Below are 20,200 nucleotides of genomic sequence, written 5' to 3'. Positions count from 1 at the left end.
ACCCCTCACCCCACCACCCCTCACCCCACCACCCCTCACCCCACCACCCCTCACCCCACCACCCCTCACTCCATCACCCCTCACTCCACCACCCCTTACCCCACCACCCCTCACCCCACCACCCCTCACCCCACCACCCCTCACCCCACCACCCCTCACCCCACCACCCCTCACTCCATCACCCCTCAATCCATCACCCCTCACCCCACCACCCCTCACTCCATCACCCCTCACTCCACCACCCCTCACTCCATCACCCCTTACCCCACCACCCCTCACTCCACCATCCCTCACTCCACCACCCCTCACTCCATCACCCCTCACCCCACCACCCCTCACCCCACCACCCCTCACCCCACCACCCCTCACTCCACCACCCCTCACCCCACCACCCCTCACCCCACCACCCCTCACCCCACCACCCCTCACTCCATCACCCCTCACTCCATCACCCCTCACTCCATCACCCCTCACTCCACCACCCCTCACCCCACCACCCCTCACCCCACCACCCCTCACTCCATCACCCCTTACCCCACCACCCCTCACTCCACCATCCCTCACTCCACCACCCCTCACTCCATCACCCCTCACCCCACCACCCCTCACTCCACCACCCCTTACCCCACCACCCCTCACTCCACCATCCCTCACTCCACCACCCCTCACTCCATCACCCCTTACCCCACCACCCCTCACTCCACCATCCCTCACTCCACCACCCCTCACTCCGCCACCCCTCACTCCACCACCCCTCACTCCACCACCCCTTACCCCACCACCCCTCACTCCATCACCCCTCACTCCACCACCCCTCACTCCATCACCCCTCACTCCACCACCCCTCACTCCACCACCCCTCACTCCATCACCCCTCACTCCACCACCCCTCACTCCACCACCCCTCACTCCACCACCCCTTACCCCACCACCCCTCACTCCATCACCCCTCACTCCACCACCCCTCACTCCACCACCCCTCATCTCACCATCCCTCACTCCACCACCCCTCACCAAACAATCCCTCACCCTACCACCTCTCACTCCACCATCCTTCACCCCCACTCCCCACCCCCCCACTCCCCACCTCTCACCCCCCACCCCTCACCCCTCACCCCATCATCCCTCACCTCACCACCACAGACTCCACCATCCCTCACCTCACCATCCATCACCCACCATCCTTCACCCCCGACCCCTTACACCCCTCACTGACCCCTCCATCCCCACCCCCATGTTTCTCATCTCCCTCCAACTCCTCCCATGTCTCCCAATACCCCCTCTTCTGCTATCTCTGCATCTTCCCCTTCTCCCCCCTCTCTGTCTCTCCCTCCGAAGAACCCCACCGCACAAACCCGCCCCCTGAGGCTGTAATGACCCTGAAATTGACTTAGAATGAGGCGCGACTGGTTTACCCCGCTACCCCCAACCTTGTTAACCTCACCACCCCCCTCACCACAGCTAACCTCACCACCCCCCTCACCACAGCTAACCTCACCACCCCCCTCACCACAGCTAACCTCACCACCCCCCTCACCACAGCTAACCTCACCACCCCCCTCACCACAGATAACCTCACCACCCCCCTCACCACAGCTAACCTCACCACCCCCCCTCACCACAGCTAACCTCACCACCCCCCTCACCACAGCTAACCTCACCACCCCCCTCACCACAGATAACCTCACCACCCCCTCACCACAGATAACCACGCCACCCCCCCTCACCACAGATAACCACGCCACCCCCCCTCACCACAGATAACCTCACCACCCCCCTCACCACAGATAACCTCACCACCCCCCTCACCACAGATAACCTCACCACCCCCTCACCACAGATAACCACGCCACCCCCCTCACCACAGATAACCACGCCACCCCCCTCACCACAGATAACCTCACCACCCCCCTCACCACAGATAACCTCACCACCCCCCTCACCACAGCTAACCTCACCACCCCCTCACCACAGATAACCTCACCACCCCCCTCACCACAGATAACCTCACCACCCCCCTCACCACAGATAACCACGCCACCCCCCCTCACCACAGCTAACCTCACCACCCCCCCTCACCACAGCTAACCTCACCACCCCCCTCACCACAGCTAACCTCACCACCCCCCTCACCACAGATAACCTCACCACCCCCTCACCACAGATAACCTCACCACCCCCCTCACCACAGATAACCTCACCACCCCCCTCACCACGCTCACCACCCCCCTCACCACACTACACCCCCCACACCACGCTAATCACACCACTTCCTCACCACGCGAATCACACCACTCCCTCACCACGCTAACCACACCACACTCACCACGTTTACCACAACACACTCCTTCACCACACTAACCACATTACCTCACTACGCTTACAACACCACTCTCTCACGACACTAACTACACCAAACTCCCTCAACCACGCTTACCATACACACTCCCTCACCACACCGCCTCACCACATTCACCGCACCACCCCCTCAACACGTTAACCACACCACTCCCTCACCAGGCTTACCACACACACACACTCCCTCACCACACCGCCTGACCACACTGACCAAACCGCCCCTCTCACCACGCTCACCCCTCCACACTTACACCTCACCCACATTCTACCCCTCGCTCCGCTATCCCCCCCCCTCCCCCCCGTTCACCCCCCCCCCCACCGTTCACCCCCCCCGTTCACCCCCCCCCCCCCCCCCCGTTCACCCCCCCCCCCCGTTCACCCCCCCCGTCCCTCCCCCGTGTTCACCCCCCCTCCCCATTTCCCCCACCCCCGTCCCCTCCTCCATCTCTCATCCTCCCCCCTCCCCTCCCCTCTTAATTTGCTTCTCTCCGCCCTGCAGCGCCCCCATGATCCCCCCCACCCGCCCCACTCGGTTTCCATGGCGACAGTCGTGCGCGCACACGTGACCGCGCAAGGCAATGAGCGGGGGTGTAGCGAGGGGGTAGGGGAGTGGGGGGATGGGCCCCCCTGCACCCCCCCCCTTCACTCCCACTCGCCCCGCCACTCGCCCACTCCCCTCCCCCCTGCACTGCGCATGCGCAGACTGCTAATGTAGAGTTCGCATCGCAGCCTCGGCCGTGGGAACGTGGAGTCGCGTGGGGAGCAGAAAGGGGGGGGGGGTGAGGGCGGGGTGGGGGTCACGTGACGCCCCGGGTTATTTTTATCTGGAGGCGCCACCGCGGCTGCCGAGACAACACAGCCGTCTCCATGGCAACCGTACCCGCTATCGCCATGGCAACCGCAGCGCGCTGCCATGGCAACGGCGGGAGACGTTGCCGTGGCGACGGCGTGCAGTGGGCCGACACATCAGCCATTACGACACCCCCATCCACACTCATTGCTATACCTATCACAACACCCATCACTAACACCCCATCACTACAGACATGACTACAGCCATCACAACACACACATCACCCATCAACGTCCAATCACTACCGCCATCACGCTGCGCCCCGTCACTCGCCCCTGCAAGCTGTGTTCCTGTTGCCCCAGCCGCCGTCACATCCAATCAGACACACTCACCCCTCACTCGCGCACCCTCACCCGCCCACCTGCACTCACTCCTCACCCCGCTCCCTCGTCCAGCCACCCTCGAGCCCCTCATCCCGATCTCTCAGCCCTCCCCCATTCCCCCTCATCCCTCCACCCGCACCTTCACACAGAACCCCGTATGTACTCGTGTGTGTGTTGATGTGTACACACGCGTGATTGTGTGTACACGTGCGTGTATACGTTTGAGCCTGTGCGTGTATACGTGTGAACCTGTGTGTATACACGTGTGTTTACACGTGTGAACAGCTTGTGTGTATACACGTGTGTACACATGTGAGCATGTGTGCGCGTATACGTGAGCCTGCGTGTGTACACGCGTGTACACATACATGTACATGCGCAGGGTACACGCGCAGGGTCACGCGTGTACACGTGTGAGCTTGTGTGTGTACACGTGTGTGTACACGTGTGAGCAGCTTGAGAGTGTACTCGTGTGAGCCTGCGCGTGTACACGTGTGAGCTTGTGTGTGTACACGTGTGAACCTGTGTGTGTACACGTGTGTGCCTTTCTGTGTGTGCATACACGTGGAGAGATGGTAGGTTTCTCCCATCGCGTAATACTTGTAACTCTGGATCACGGAGAGAGTGGAAGGGATTGGAGCTCGGGGTTGGGGATAGGGGTTAGGTGATAGGGTTTGGGGTCGTGGTTAGAGTCAGGGCTGGGTTTGGGTCTTGGTTCGAGTTAGGGCTAGGCTTTGGGTTATGATGATAGTATGGCGGTCAGGGTTAACGTCAGATGTATCTTGCTTTTGATTGGATCTAGTCGGGTTATGGTATTGGGTTAGCGTGAGGGTTAGGGCGAGGTTTTGGGCTGGGGGTGTGGGTCGGAGGTAGTCAGCCACGTGACCGCACGCACACACAATCACACACAAAGATCCCCCGTATAGACTTAACGTACTTTTGGGACAAGTGCTGTTAGCGAGCCCCTCCGAAGGCCGGCACGGAATACGAGGGGATGGGTGGCCAACACCACGCCCGACCGCCTTTGTCTCCCCAGTGCTGATGTTTACACACCGCACTCGGTACTCATCTGAGTCGACCTAGGGGAGGCTCAGGACCGGTTCAGATAATCGTCACTGGTGTGGACCGTAATCTGGAATCGAACCCGGGTCAGTGGCTGTGTTCGTGGCGCAGCGCAGCGCTAAGCCGCTCCCAACACAAAGACAAAGAAAGATCCACCGTATAGCCTGAACAGACTATTGGGGCAAGTGGCGAGCACATCGGGCGAGGGGTGTATGGCCAGCACCACACCCGACCGCCTTTGTCTCCCGATTGGCGATGTACTCACACGCTCGTGTTGTTTGCAAGCGCTATTCCGTGCGGCCACAGTCAGTGGATGTGCGGGGAGCGGTAGTGTAGAGGTTAGTGCGCTGCGATACGAACCCGGCGACTTGTATTCGTGTCCCGCTCATGACAAATAACAGTGGCGAATATTTGAACTGGTCCTGGGCATCCTCTAGGTCGACTCAGCCGCAAATTAATACCTGGTACGGCGTGTAAACATCAGCACTTGGGAGACAAAGGCGGCCAGGCGGAGTGTTGGCCACCTACCGCCTCGTGTTTTCTGTGCCGACCTTCATCGGTACTCGCTAACAGCCCTTGCCCCAATGGTCTATTAAGGTTATTCGGGGGATCTTTGGCTGTGTGTGTGGGGTTGGTCACACACACGACCTTAACAGATGCTCACTGGGAGAACCCCCCCCCCTCCCCCCCACCGACGCCCTTTCACAATCTTGCCGATTGCTCAACGGCTACGAATATTTACGTAACTATTCATATAGTTACGTATGTAGCTGTCCATGTCGTTAAATCTGTGCATTAGCAAACGATTGAAACATTTCATTAAGGTACAGAGCACAGTCGTCCACTCTTAATAACTATGTCTGTGGCCTCTCTATGTACGATGAGGAAGGGCCATTTCCCAAAACGTCGCTTATCCTTTTTTGTTTCCTTTCAAGGCCACGCACAAAAGTGTTATTTACTAGTTCTTGTTGTTGTTGTTGTTGTTGTTTGTTCATTGTGCTTGTGCACCACTGCCAACGCAGCAGTAGCAGCATCGCCAGGTAATGTGTAACCTGTGTCTGTGTGCTTATCTCAATGTAAAAATATACCAGACGTGTATGCCTATATCTATGTGAGCGTGTGAGTGTGTGTACACGCGGTGGCGGTCCTGGGTCGACTCAGCCTTAAACGAATACCTGGTGCGGTGTGTAAACATCGCCACTGGGGAGACAAAGGCGGTCTGGCGTGGTGTTGACCAACCACCCCCTCGTGTACCGTGCCGGCCTTCATAGGTGCTCGCAAACAGCACTTGCCCCTACAGTCTGTTAAGGCTATACGGGGGATCTTTTTGTGTTTGTGTGTGTACGTGTTTGCATGGGGAGGGGTGCCGTAGTGGTCAGCGCACTGCGAGTTGGCGATTCCCGCTCACGCCGATAACAGTGGCATATATTTGAACCGGTCCTAGGACTCCCCTAGGTCGACTCGGACTTAAATGAATACCTGGTGTGGTTTGTAAACATCAGTCACTGGGGAGAGACAAAGGCGGCCGGGGGTGCTGCTTACCGACTGGTCAACCTACCCCATCGTGTGCCGTGCAGGCCTTCGTAGGCGCTCGCTAACAGCACTTGCCTGCGCAAGGCTACCCGGGGGATATTTGTCTGTGTGTGCGCGCGTGTGTCCGTGTGTTGTGCACGTATCTAATAGCTGTAGACGATCGGCGCTAATTGAATTATGTAAATTCTAATGATGTTCTAGAATGGCTAGAGAGGCGCTATTTGGCACAAATATACTCGGGTCTGTGCGGCTGATTGGGTCGACTCGCAGTGCCGCTCAGGCTAGAGGGGCAGCACATTCCTCCACGTCTCGCAGTAAACACAACTACACCATCTCTGGAGCCGATACGTGACTGGCAACCATTGTCGTAGCGAGAGGAATACTGTGTGTGGTGTGCCGGGTGGGCAGAAACGTTTCGGCTCGCCGAGCATTCCCCAGACGGTCCCGGCTGAAGCGAATCCCTGCCCCGCATCATCAGTGAACCCAAGTAAATCGCCTTCCATGGAGTAGTACTCGTGCGTGTGTGTGCCCCTGTGTGTCAGTGTGTGTCTCTCTGTATGCATTTATTATGGGGAGCGGTGGAGTAGTGGTTGGCGCACTGCGCTACGAACCCGGCGAACCGAGTCCAATTCCGCGCGCTTGGCCAACATCGCTGATACATATCTGAACCTGTCTTGGGCCTCTCTTAAGTCGGCTCAGCCTTAAATGAGTGCTTGGTCCGGTGTGTACACATCCACCACTGGGAATAATCATAGTTGCTCGCTCACAGCACTTGCCCCAACAGTCCCTTAAGGCTATACGGATGACCTTTGTATTCAAATCTGTGTGTGTGTGTGCATATATATGTGTAGAGATATATTTATGTTGTGTTTATTTATGTATATTTGTGTGCATATGGTTATGTCTCTGTGTGTATGGGTATTTATGTCTAGGTTTTGTGTGTCTATATGTTATGTATATGTGTGTACGTCTCTGAATGTATTTTGGTATATTTCGGTATGTATGCGTGTATTTGTGAGATTACCCATATATTCATCCACGTGTATGACTGTGTATATATGTGCATCTGCGCTTGTGTTTATGTATATCTGTGTATGCATATGTGTACTGTATATGGGTATGTATGTGCGCTTATGTGTATGTACAGTATCTGTTTGGGGAGCGGTGGCGCAATGGTTAGCGCACTGTTTCTAATCCTGCGACCACTAGTTCGATTCCCGCTCACAGCCAACATCAGTGACGACTATTTAAATCGATCCTGGATTGTCTCAAGGTCAATGCAGCCCTAAATGAGCACTTGGTGTGGTGTGTGAACATCACCACTGTGGGGAGACAAAGGCAGCCGGGCGTAATGCTGGACACACCACTACCACCGGGTGTGCCGTGCCGGCCTTCATAGGTGCTACTCGCTAACAGCACTCGCCCAAAATACTGTTAAGTCTATAAGGGGGATCTTTGTAAACACGCGTGGCAGTGTACACGTGGGGAGCGGTCGTGTAGCGGGTAGCGCGCTGCGCTACGAACCCAGTAACCCGAATTAGATTCCTGCTCACGGCCACCAATACCAGTGCCGCTTATCTGAACCCGTCTTAGGCCCTCCCCTAGATCGACTCAACCTCAAATGAGTAGCCGGTGCGATGTGCAGTAAAGTATCACCACTAGAGAGAGACGAAGACGGCCGGGGGTGGTGCTGGCCACCAAAACCCCCTCGTGTGTCGTGCCTTCATGGGTGCGAGATTATTTTCATTATTTTTCTGCTAGAAATTTCTACACGATAAGCTATCATCTATGGCCAGGTCTTTTCTGAAAAACAAGTTAATACCGCAATGGGATTACCTGGTAAGGTAAAAACATAGTTGAGTTTTATTTGTCTTTATTTTTAAGTGATTTGTTTACCTTCCCTATACTTTGCACTCGTGTCGTGTTTTTGCATTGTTTGTTGTTTTGAACGTGCTGACCCGCCCCTACTGGACATCTGTGCACAAGAGCTTTATAGCTCATCGGATTCCTCCTGCAGCATGAATAAATGTTCTGATTCTGATACAAGCGTGTGCGCGAGGGAGCGAGTGTCTCCTTCTCACCCCCGGCAGTGTCTTCTGCTCGTGCAGGGCGCTCTGAGCCTTGAGAGCCGAGTCCCGCGCGCAGTACGTGAGGAAGGCGCAGCCTGCACTCGCACACGGACGAGGAGGGGGTGACGAGGTGTGCCCTCGCGAAGCGGCTGGCTTGGGGTTGTTGTGGACGGGTGACGACCTTTGACGGGTGATGAGATTATGATGAGGTTGACGGTGACGATGGATGGTGACGGCGGCGGCTAGCGGACGATGGCCGCGGCGATGAGGTGACAGTGTGTCCCACCACGCACACGCGCACGCACCTCGTCACACCCCGTCACACCTCGTCGTCCTCACACCACCGAAAAACGCGCGCCGCTCGGCGAATCCCTCCCCCCAACGGCTTCCACGAGGGCATGGAAGGGGTGGGGGGTATAATGCAACGAGGCACGGGGGGCACGTAGGGGGGGGGGGCATGTGGTGGGGGGGGGGGAGAAGAGGCCACGCGGCAGCGAGAAGCGCGAAGCGAGAGGCGCTGTCTACTTCAGCACCAGCCACGGGGCTCGGGGCGCTGTCCAATTCAGCACCACGGCCACCATCGCCACCACCCCGCCTCCTCGCCCCCCCCGCGCGCCTCGCTCCCTCGCCCACGCTGCCTGTTACCGCGCCGCCGGCTGCTGCTGCTGATGTTGTTGACACTGCTGCTGCTGTTGCTGCTGCTGCCGCCATCGCGGCGCAAGAAGCCGAGAGGAGGCAGCAGCGCTCGGGGTTCGTTGAGCGCGACGCGCGTGCTTTGTGCGACGGGGGAGCGCGGTGCGAGTGAGGCGAGCGAGGCGCCCTCTCCTCCTCGTCCTCCTCTCGTCCTCCTCGTCCTCCTCCTCACCTTTGTGCATGCCCGTGAAGCGGTCCTTGAGGACGGTGAGCTCGTAGATCTTGCCGAACTCCTCGAAGAGCGGCTTCAGGTCCTTCTCCTCCAGGTTGCGCGGGATTTGGCCGATGAAGAGTTTGATGGCGTCCTGGTCTTTCATGGGGATCGTGTTGTGCCCGTGGCTCAGGCCGTTGACGGGGCCGTGTACGCTGCCGATGCTGCTGCTGCTGCCGCCGCTGCTGCTGATGCCGCCGCCGCCGTTGTTGACGCCGCCGTTGTCCGGGCCCAGCCCGTTGCTCAGCGAGGCCATCTTTGCTCCGCCGCCCCTTTCGCTCTCGGCGGCAGCGGCGGCGGCGGTGACGTCAGGCGCCGTGCGGGGAGACGTCACGCGTCGCGCGCGTGAGAGGGAGGGAGGGAGAGCGATGGGAGAGCGAGAGAGAGGGAGGGAATGAGAGGGGGGTGGAGGGGGCGCGTGGGGAGAGTGTAGGGGAGAGCAGGAAAGGGGAAGGGAGAGCGAGCGAGGGATAGCGTGGGGGGGGCAGGAGGAGTGGGGGGCAGGGAGACAACGAGAGCGCGGGGAACAGCAGGAGGAGAGAGAGAAGAGAGAGAGAGCGCAGCGGAGAGAACGAGAATGCGAGGGAGAGATGAGGAGAGCGAGTGGGGAAGCGCAGGGGATAGAGGCAAAGAGCACGGGGGAGAGAAGGGGAGTGCGAAAGAGTGCGAGGGAGAGTGGTGGAAGGAAGGGGAGAGCGAGGGAGAGTGCGGGAGAGACAGGGAGGAGAGAGCGAGGGCGCGGGGAAGGAGGGAGGATCACTGGAAAGAAAGAGGGGAGCTGTAAAGAGGAGGGGAAATAGGGACGGGGGGGGGGGGGTTGGGTAATGAGAGAGGACAGACGAAGCGACAGAGAGGGGGGGGGGAGAGAGAGAGATCGGTGAAAAGGGAGAGGATAGCGGAGGGGAGGAGGTGAGGGCGGAGAAAGCGTGGAGCGACAGAGAGTGGAGGAGGGGGAGGAGGGAAGGGGTGGGGAAAGGGCAGGGAGGGTGTGGGGGGTGGGGGAAGGAGGGGGGTATGAGAGGAGCGCGCTGTATAAACGCGTGTGTGGGCAGGAGGAGAGGAGTGAGGTGAGAGCGGAGAGCCACAGGGCCGTGAGGAAGACCTGAGCCGGAGGAAGGGGTGAGCCGAGTCAGAGAAACAGAGACGCGGGGAAACAGGGAGATACAAAGGGGGGGGGGGGGTAAGGGAATCATGGAGGCAAACAGGGAGACAGGGATGGGTGGCAGAGATACAGATAGACGGGCAAACACAGGGACAGAGGGAGACAGAGAGACAGGGATGGAGAGAAGGGGGGGGGGGGGGCAAGGAGGCAGTCTGTGTGATTTGCGTGATTTGTTGGGGGTTTTCGGGACAATGCGAAGTGTGAAGTCGGTAGGGATGACGTTGGGGTTCGGGATAATAAAGGGATTAGTTTTAGCGTTTAGCAGTAGGGATAGCACTCGAAGTAGGGGTAGTGTCGGCTCAGGGGTAGGATTAGTGATGGCTGTAGTGTTGGGATTAAAGAGGGCAGAGTAATTTCCTGCTCAAATGAGCAATGAAGGCGGTGTCCGTCTGTATACAAACCTGGGCTAGTGATGGACATTCCATATTCACATGGCGGGGGCGAGTCTCTTCCACAGGACAACCACTTTTGACATCGACCCCCAAGGGACGACCCTCAACTGGGATCTGAACTCCTGATTGTGTAACCTCGCTCTGCTGCTCACCTACCTCGGTCGGAGTATTAGTGGTAGTGGTGTGGGCAGGGTTAGGGATAGTGCAGGGTTAGTGTTAGTGTAGGGTTAGTGTAGGGTTAGTGGTGGGGGCAGTGTTAGGGATAGGCGTAGTGTTAGTGGCTCGGGTTAGTACTCTGTATCGTGTTAGGGACAGTGTGAGTGCAGGGCTAGTGGTTAAGGTTAACTGTTAGAGGTAGGAGCAGTGTTAGGGATAGGAGTGTTAGTGGTTAGTATTGTGAAAGTGTGATGGATAGTGTTAGTGGAGGGATAGTGTTAGGGTTAGTAGTAGAGGTAGGGTAGTGTGACGGATAGTATTCGTGTAGGTTTCGTGGTTAAGGTTAGTGTTAGGGGTAGTGTTAGGGTTAGGATTAGTGTTTGTGGGTAGGTGTAATGGAAGTGGTAGGGGTAGCGTTAGGAGCCATGTTGTTGTTATATGCGGGGTTGGTGAGGGTGTTCGTGCAGTATGAGTGTCTGTGTTTGCATTTGTTATCGGCCAGAACTCCTCCTCAACCCACGCTCCCCCGCCCCCTCTCTGGGGGGGAGTGGAGGGAGCTGCCGAGCGGCCGGGCTGGCGGGAGCGACCGGACTGGAGTCAACAAATACATTGGACTGGCGTGACCAGCCTGGAGTTACTTGATACAATGGGCGGCACTTTATCTGGGCTGGATTCTGGACTGGATTGTTTATGATCTGGATTGATTGGACTCGACTTTTTCTGGACCGGGGCGAAATGGACTCGGCTTTATCTGGACTCTGAGTATCTGGATTGGACTCCAGCTGGACTAAACAAAACACTGGACTGGACTCCACGCTGATCCGTTCCAGCTCCGGTGCTTTGCTCGAGGCGATGGCCTTCCGTGACGTCACTGGAGCGCGGTCACTCGGGGCCGAGACTCTTTTTGCGATCACGATGAGCGCCAGTGACGTCACCGCAGACACGATAATTAACGAGGTGCATGATTGTAATGACGCGATCGATGACGCCGTTATCAATAAATCAATGAATGTGATTGCGTTGCCATGTGATGCTTCACGTGGCGGGGGTTATTGTGATTAATTAGGTAACTGTTAACCAGGTATAGCTGATGATGTGAGCAATGAGGCGATTGATGATGTTATGATATATTAAGGATGTGATAATGAGCTAATGGGTTAATTAGCAAATAGATCACGGTTGACGGGTTGTAAATGTGATCAATTAGGCGATCGCTAATTGTAAAACAACCCCAGTTATATCAACATCAACTGCAACCTGATGATGGTGGTGGTGTGATAAGGATGATGTGAATGATGATGGTGGTGATGGTGATGACAATTGTGACGACGGTAATCTACATCAGCCGACGCTTCGCGTAAACCACGTGACTTGTGTAGCCACCCCCAACTCTGAATCCCTCCCCGATCCCCCGCCCCCTGTGAAAACAGACGCTGCTCCGTGCAGCTCACTTCTGCTCGCTCATTCCTTCTCTCTTCCCTCGCCTCTCATCTTCGACATCTTGGCCCGGCCAATCCTTCTCCCCCCTCCTCCTTTCTTCACGCCGCTCATCTTGAGCCGTGCCCTGTTCGTCTCTCTTGGAGGACTTCCGTCCCGGAATCCCTTTGTCCTTTCCCGCTCACCCAGGAAAGCCTCGCCGAGTACTCAGGACTCTTCTCCAGGAGGGTCTTGCCAAGTTTTCGTAGTCGGATGCCACGTTGTTGCTGCTGCTGCTGCTGCGTGTGATCCAGACCGAGTGATTTACAGGGAGTTGTACCAGCAATGGGATGTTTTGGTCTTTAGCAGTTAAGTGTTTGCGGTTTTTTTTTTGCAATTGGAGGAAATCGGAGAACGCGGAGGAGATCCAGGCAAATCAGGATCGGGGGAGGGGCAGTACAAACTCCACGCAAAAAGGCGCCATAGTCGGGAATAGAACCTCGGTTCTTGTTGTTGAGTGGCGCAAAGATTACCACCGCGCCAGTGGAGGCGAGTGGAGAGCAGTGGAGGGAGGGGAGGAGGGACAGGGCCATGTGGAGGCGATTTGGAGATTGCCCGACCTGGCGACACGCTGCGTTGGAGGAATTATGATGATGTTGTTCATCATCACGTTTATAGTGATGCTCAGCAGTGTTGGTGATATTGGTGATGATGCTCTTGAGTGTGGTGATATTGGTGATGATGCTCTTGATGGTGGTGATGGTGACATCGGTGATGATGCTCACGAGAACGGTGATGGCGGTGTAGATGCCACTCAGTGTGATGATGGTGTTGGTGATATTACTGAATGTGGTGCCTACACGGTTGTGGCGATTGTGACCATGGTGATGGCAGTGATTGTGACAGCAGTGGCGATGATGCTGTTGTGATCACGAGGCGTGTACTCGCGTGTAGGCGCCCCGCCCCTCTCCCCCGCCCCCCCTCTCCCCCAGCCCCGCCCCTCCCCCAGCCCGCCCCCTACACACCACCTCGTTTGGCACTGGCGCCATTCTCATGTTAATAGGTCAAACTCAACACGTTCGTCCATCACAGCCCTGCTGTGTGGCCTTAAAAAGGAAAACAATATATATATAAAATGGGCAACGTTTCGGGCAACGGCCCTTCTTCATCGGACATAAACAATCGTACATTAACATTCTACCGATGTGCGGGGGCGGAGAAAGGGAGGGGAGGGGGAGTAGGGGGGAGGAGAGAGGGGAGGGGGAGTAGGGGGGAGGGGTAGGAGAGGGGAGGAGAGGAGGGAGGAGAGGGGAGGGGTGCGCACTGGGGAGGGGCTTCTCTCTTCGTCGAACGTGTCCTATCAGGGGTCTAACCTCGACCCACCTCGCCCCCACTCTTCACAAGTCCCCCATCTCAGTATCCCCTTCACCACGCAATGCCCCCCCCCCCCACAAGCCCTTACAGTCGTGGACACGAGTCACGTGGCGGGCTTGAGACCCCAACCCCACTCCCAGCGACAACAGCCAGTGTTGGTGAGCGCCGATTCGTTTTACGTCGAAGCCGACCTAGCGGGAGGGTCCCCGGCGGCACGACTCACGCCGGTCACGGGGGCGGTGGGAGCTGTCGCTCGCGCGGCGATAGCGAATTTTATTGTCTGCAGAGTGACCAACCACGGATACAGCATCAGCAGTAGCAGAGCAGTCGCCTTCCTCTCACACCATCGCAATCAGAACGAGCAGGGGTCACGTGACGCCGCGACGTGGGCACGAAAACAAAGAGGGGGTGGAGGGGTGGTGGGGGGCGAGGAGCGGGGCTGATAGCCCCCCCCCGCTCCATCCCCCTCTCCTTAACCAACCCCCCCCCCCAACACCCTCAAAAGAAAATAACATACACCGGACGCAACTCATAGTGCAAATCGCTGACGCAGCAGCATCAGCATCATCATCATGCAAAGTCAGACACATATAAATAAATAAATAGCGCTAATTATCAATTAAAAAGAGCCACGTGGCCTCGAAAAAGTGATACTGAAATGTGGGGCGGACGGATGTGGGGGAGGGGGGACGGCCCCCAAACCCCCCCCGCCCCCCTCAGACCCAAGCCCACCCCCCTCCCTCTCCCAGAAGCCCCACCACCACCCAGCGGGCCCTGGTCCCACCTCACCGCGTGGTCATTGTAACCATCCCAGCCACTTTAAATCCACCAATGGATTAAAGGCGTCCCCATACCATAGTCGGCCATGTGGATTTTGTGAAGCGACGTACTTCACCACTCTGGCCAGTGCGAGTTGGCCAAGCACCGATTTCTGAGATCCCTCGCCACTGATGTGAGACGTGGTGAGCGCGAACTCAGCCCCGCCTGGCTCACACGGCGCAGTGCACTACCTGCTGCGCCACCGCTCCGCATGCCCCCGTGGAATCCTATCGATCGCCTGTGACCCGAGGAGCTCGTAAGGCTAAGCGGGGGGTGTCAGCCCGCTTGGCGCTTGGGTGGTAGACGGCCTGGCAATACCAGAGGCGTTATAGGCGTGGGCCTGCAATGGGTGGGGCTACATGGCAGCTCCGCTGGCTGGAGTCAGCGGCGGTAAACCCTGTGCTCATATTTGTATGAAATCAACATTTTCACTGGGTGAATCATTGGCATTTGCTTCATAGGGCGTCCTATGAGATGCCCGGAGTTTAGGGTGAACTTTGGGGGGGGGGGGGGGTCCCGAAAGGTGAGGGTCTGTGGGGGGGAGGGGTCGTGGGGGAAGCGAGCAATGCCTCCATCACCAGACGGAGAGTTTTAAAATTTTAGAATCCAAAGCCTGGCGCGGAGCAGGCACGGAATGATGTCAACCGGGCACCAAGCCTCATCCTCAACATCACTATTATCATCATCATAATTACCACTGCCATCAACATTATGATCGTCACTCTCAACATCGCCATTATCAATACCATCGCGATCAGCTAAAATGTAACCAACGCCACCATCGTGAATATAATCGTATTCCTTGCCATCGTTATCTGCAGCAGCAGCTTCAGAATTCATCATCATCACTATCACCACCATTATTTCCACCATCATCACAACCACCAGCAGGCTTATCAACATTACCATCACCAACATCCTCAATATCAACATCATGAGCAATTTCATCCCAACAGTCTTCATAACAACAGCAGCACCATCACCATCAGCACCACCACCATCCTCATCATCAGTATCATCAGCAGCCTCACCATAATTGTCAGTTTAAAATGTCTAGCGAGTGAGGGAGCACAAGACAGAGGCACTAGCACATCACCATCTACATCACCATATCACCAGTGACGGCAGCTCCCTCGCCCCACCGTCAAAACCACCAACTTCATCGCCATCCTCATCTTCAAGTTGCATCACTAATTACCATCATGAACAGGTGTATAATCATCTCCAGCTTCACCGCTATGTGAGCGCAATCAGCATCATTACCATCGCCACCTACCACCATCATCAAGCGCTTCATCACCATCACTATCATCACCATCTATATAATCACCATCACCACCCATCAAGCGGAACACCCAATACCAGCATTATGCACCCCAATGCTGGCAGCAACACTGTGGTGGTGGTGGTTGGTAGGAGTTCTGGTATTTATTGCGCGTGTGGCATAGCTGTTGGCAGTTGTGGTGCTGGTGTTGAGTGCAGTGGTTGTGTTGATGCGAGGGACTGGTGGTGGCTGAGATGGTGGTTGTTGTGATATCAGTGCTTGTGGTATTTGGTCTTATTGGTGTTTGTGTTGATCACGGCGTTTGTGCTGGTATTGGTAATGGTATTGATCGCGGCGGTTGTGTCTGGGTATTGGTAGCGGTGGTAGTAGTAGTTTAGGTGCTGCCCCTACTGCAAGTTACACGTGGCGGTGTGGGACACGAGCTGGCAACACCAGTGTCGTGGTGGTGGTGCTGTTAGTATTAGGACGGTCGTTGTGGTGGTGGTGGTGGTATTGATGGTGTTTGCGTCCCAAGCCCTACTGCACATTGCACGTGGTGGAGGGAGACGCGAGCTGGCAGCAGACGCACGCGGGGCTCATGGGTTTGGGGGGGATGAGGTCCAAGTCCTCGTCGTCTGGGACCTCGTCCAGACGGTACCCGTCCTTCAGCAGCTGCCGGTTCAGGTCCTGGTTGATTTGCTACGGAAACAGATGGGTCCCATATTCTTAGGTTTTTTCGGTAAAGTCACGTAGGTAAAAAATTTAAATTAAAAAAGTAAAATAAAATAAAAATCACGACGTTTCGGAGGCAACACAAGCTTCCGTCTTCAGGTGGATCCATCACAGCACGCTTGCTGCTGAAGACGGAAGCTTGCGTTGCCTCCGAAATGTCGTGATTTTTATTTTATTTTTATTTTATTTTACTTTTATTAATTTTATTTTTTTACCTACGTGACTTTACCGAAAAAAACCTAAGAATATGAATCCTTGCAGTCACGAAAGCTTCAAATCTAGAACAGATGGGTCCCCTCTTCATTATCATCATCATCATTATAATATTAATAATCACCATCATTATCACCAGCATCATGAACATTGTTTATCATCACCGTCATAATCACCAGCATCATATTAACATTTTTGTCATCTTTAGAATTGATGGTGACGAGGGAACGGATTTATAGCGCAATGCAATGTGGCACACAGGGATCGTGAGGGCGCCATGGGTCAGGGGTTACGGGGGCTCCGGGGGGAGGGGTCTCACCTCTGCAGAAGAATATCCCGACGAGGAGTAGCGCGAAAGCGTCATCTCATCCTCGCTGTGAACACAGTACAACACCTCATCACGAGCCACCACCTCACCACACGCAACACCTACTCAGCACCTCCTCACTACTACCAACATGTACTAACCACACACAGTACCTCTTTAATACCTGCTTGCTACACAGAGCACCTCTTACTACTTCATTGAACACCACCTCCTCACAGCACACCTTGTCACACCTCGTCACAAACACATACTCCGTGCCCCGTGTGTATGATCTGTAAGCATGAGTGTGTGAGCTTGTGTCTGTATGTGTTCTCTGAGCTGTGTGTGCTTGCTTGAGTCTGTGTGAGCTGTGAAATGTGTGTGTGTAGTCTGAGTGAGTGTGTGAGCTTGAGTGTGTGTGTGTGCGCTGGAAGTATGCGTGAGCCTGTGTGTCTGTATGAGCTGTGAACTGTATGTGTGAGCTTTGAGCTTGTGTGTATCTGTGCGCTGAGACTGAGAGTGTTTGCAAGTGTGTGAGCTGTTCGTGTGTGTGGGCTGTACGTGTGTGTGTGGCTGTACGTGTGTGTGTGGCTATACGTGTGTGCAGGCTGTTCGTGTGTGTGTGGCTGTACGTGTGTGTGTGGCTGTACGTGTGTGTGTGGCTGTACGTGTGTGTGTGGCTATACGTGTGTGCAGGCTGTTCGTGTGTGTGTGGCTGTACGTGTGTGTGTGGCTGTACGTGTGTGTGTGGCTGTACCTGTGTGTGTGGCTGTACGTGTGTGTGTGGCTGTACGTGTGTGTGTGGCTGTACGTGTGTGCAGGCTGTTCGTGTGTGTGTGGCTGTACGTGTGCGTGAGCCGAGTCTGTGTGTGAGCTGGACTGCGTGTGTTAGCTGCGATCCTGAAGCGCGTCCGTGTGTACGAGCTGTACGTGGGTGTGCGCAAGCTGTACTTGCGTGCATGCAGGCTGTATGTGTCTGCGCGTGCGAGCCCTACGTGTGCGCACGTGTGAGTGCGAGCCGTACGTGTGTGTTTGCGCGAGCTGTACATGCGCGCGTGTGCGCGTGCGAGCTGGAAGCCAAAGATCGGCACCTGTCGGAGTCGATGGCCACCAGGGGTTTCTCGTCGGGCCTCTGCTCCAGCGAGGCGTAGCCCTTGCTGGGCGCACCGAGCCGCGTGCGCGCCGCCCCCTTCTTGGGCTGCTGGCTCACGGGGCTGCCCTCTCCCCGACGCGCCCCCTCACGCTCCCGATCGCGCTGTTTGTCTGCTGCTACGGAAGGGGTGAGGGGTGAGGGTGAGGGGTGAGGGGGTGAGGGTGAGGGGGTGAGGGTGGGCGGTGAGGGGTGAAGGGTGAGGGTGTGGGGTGAGGGTGAAGGGTGAGGGGTGAGGGGTGAAGGGTGAGGGGTGAGAGGGGTGGCGGAGGGGGCCCAGTGACCCGGTCACCTGCGTGGCATGGTAACCCTCCACCGTGACCTCTTCACTTTCGCGATGTAATCATGACGAGGGGGCGTGGTGGGGGGCAATGTGCCTGTGACCAGCTGTGATTTGTGACCGTGATCGTCAGCAACACCACCACCGTCATTATCCAGCATCATCTGTTTGTCAGTGACACTGGGTGGGTAGAGGGATCGCAGCCGTGAGCCGGTGACCTCGTGACCCGGTGAACCACTGCAGGCAGCTCTCACTCACCGGTGCCCAGGGTCACCGGGGACGAGGTCGTGGTCGCCCCGTCCACCACATCCCTGCCGCTGTCTGTGCTGCTCGCATCGCTCGAGTCCTGGCGAACACGGGGAGAGGGGGGGGGCGTGATAGGAGAGGACGGGTGAGACACGGGGAGACAAGAGAGTGGACACGGGGACAGGGGGAGACAGAGTATCGTGGACACGGGGACAGGGGTACACGAACACACATAGGGGTTCGGGGAGGCCGAAGAGCGTCTCGTGCTGAAAGCCACCCCGCCCCAAATCGCTGCAGGGCTGCCGGGGGCCGCAGTTCAGGAAAGCCGTATAAAGCCTGCACTAGGCCCCCCGTTGAAGCTCCGCTCACGCAGCGGCGAGGCCCCGCGTCCCCCTGACGCCTCCGGTCTCGCGCCTCCCCTAGGGGGGGGGCGTTCGCATGCCAGGACCCCACGTCCCCGAGCTCGCCCCGGGGGCCCCCGAACCTCACCGATTCCGAGGTCTCCACCGCAAGTCCCGGCTCCTCCAGCCGCGCCGCCTCCTCCATCGCCATCGGTGAGCTCGGCCTCACGTGACCGCGCGGTGACGTCACGGAGAGAGAGAGAGTTCTCGTGATGACGTCACGCCCCGGCGGGAGATTCAAACTCCCCGCCCGCTCACCCACGTTGACTCACAGATAAAAGTCTGTCGGTAAGACGTGATAATAATAATATAACGTTTATTTAAAATAAATTATCTCTATGACAAGGGGGTACAGTAAAAATACAACAAGAGATTTAAATAAACAACTCATATGTACAACGAAAGAATAAGGGCACACGGCTGTTTTTATTGTCACTCCACTGCTGGATGAGAGGCCTCCAAACTCCCCACTCACGTGCGGTGTCATGGCGGTTATTTGACCATACTTCACCGTGCCGGCTTGTTGGTGAAGGCGCAGGGAGCATAGACGTTGGAGCATAGCGCAGTACTGTACAACATTGGCGGTTGCTCCCAGTGTGGGCCCGTATAGTTAACGTGAAATCAATCACGTCTGTTGGCAACTTAAGCATGACCAAACCTCATAGCTATCGTGTAGGGTACACAGTTACGTGGGTAAGTCCTCGCTCAACACGTGGTTGCACAACGCGTGTTCGCTACAACGCGGTTCTTCCATTTGGGAACACTTTTCGCACAACGCGGAAAGCGCCCGTTATAACGCGAAACGCGCCCGTTATAACGCGAAACGCGCCCGTTATAACGCGAAACGCGCCCGTTATAACGCGAAACGCGCCCGTTATAACGCGAAACGCGCCCGTTATAACGCGAAACGCGCCCGTTATAACGCGAAACGCGCCCGTTATAACGCGAAACGCGCCGGTTATAAGGCAGAACGCGACCATTATAACGCGGAACGTGTCCGTTATAACGGGGTTTCTGAGCGGTCGATGACGAACTACTTTCTCGAGCTGCACGGCTGAGCAATCACGTGGTGGCGTACCCTGAGTTATTTGGCCCGCCACCTCACTGTGTGTAGCACATCGTATCTCGCCCCAAACATTATCGCTACATTACTTATCGGGAAATGTTTTCGCTAAACGCGTTTTTC

The 20,200-nt window shown here is 56.4% G+C and overlaps 2 protein-coding genes across 8 annotated transcripts in view; both read right to left on the bottom strand.

Annotated features, from left to right (window-relative positions):
- Positions 1-9,457, bottom strand: part of LOC144949260 (CUGBP Elav-like family member 4) — a 24,356-nt gene extending 14,899 nt beyond the window's left edge. For 2 of the 6 annotated variants that reach the window (XM_078879173.1, XM_078879177.1), the window contains exons 1-2: positions 9,064-9,457; positions 8,211-8,293 (exon numbers count right to left, since the gene is read on the bottom strand). In XM_078879173.1, coding sequence (XP_078735299.1) covers positions 8,211-8,293; positions 9,064-9,358 — 378 coding nt within the window. In that variant the 5' untranslated portion in view covers positions 9,359-9,457. The remainder of the gene's footprint in view (positions 1-8,210; positions 8,294-9,063) is intronic. The other 4 variants (XM_078879175.1, XM_078879174.1, XM_078879179.1 and 1 more) reach the window with 4 other exon arrangements.
- Positions 9,458-15,290: 5,833 nt separating this feature from the next.
- Positions 15,291-19,211, bottom strand: LOC144949258 (protein FAM219A-like). 2 transcript variants are annotated; one of them, XM_078879171.1, is made up of 5 exons: positions 19,103-19,211; positions 18,626-18,713; positions 18,029-18,206; positions 16,950-17,004; positions 15,291-16,384 (listed from the first exon to the last, which is right to left on the bottom strand). In XM_078879171.1, the coding sequence occupies exons 1-5, from the start codon at positions 19,163-19,165 to the stop codon at positions 16,223-16,225; spliced, it is 546 nt and encodes a 181-aa protein (XP_078735297.1). In that variant the 5' UTR covers positions 19,166-19,211; the 3' UTR covers positions 15,291-16,222. The 2 variants fall into 2 exon arrangements, with proteins under 2 accessions (XP_078735297.1, XP_078735298.1); XM_078879172.1 differs by having other exon boundaries at positions 18,029-18,203.
- Between the last annotated feature and the right edge of the window lie 989 nt (positions 19,212-20,200).

The sequence above is a fragment of the Lampetra fluviatilis genome, chromosome 53, assembly GCF_964198595.1.
Source record: "Lampetra fluviatilis chromosome 53, kcLamFluv1.1, whole genome shotgun sequence".
NCBI classification, from domain to species: domain Eukaryota; kingdom Metazoa; phylum Chordata; class Hyperoartia; order Petromyzontiformes; family Petromyzontidae; genus Lampetra; species Lampetra fluviatilis.
Note: the sequence above shows the minus strand (reverse complement) of the source record. Positions and strands in the feature narration are given on the sequence as shown.

Bases quoted from the DNA above. Each gene is read 5' to 3' on its own strand.
- LOC144949258 (XM_078879171.1), bottom strand. From the start codon at position 19,165: ATGGCGATGGAGGAGGCGGCGCGGCTGGAGGAGCCGGGACTTGCGGTG. The intron at 17,005-18,028 runs GTGCCGATCTTT...CTGTGTTCACAG, and splicing joins GTGGCCATCGACTCCGACAG to CGAGGATGAGATGACGCTTT. The intron at 16,385-16,949 runs GTGAGACCCCTC...CTGTTTCCGTAG, and splicing joins CGGGATATTCTTCTGCAGAG to CAAATCAACCAGGACCTGAA.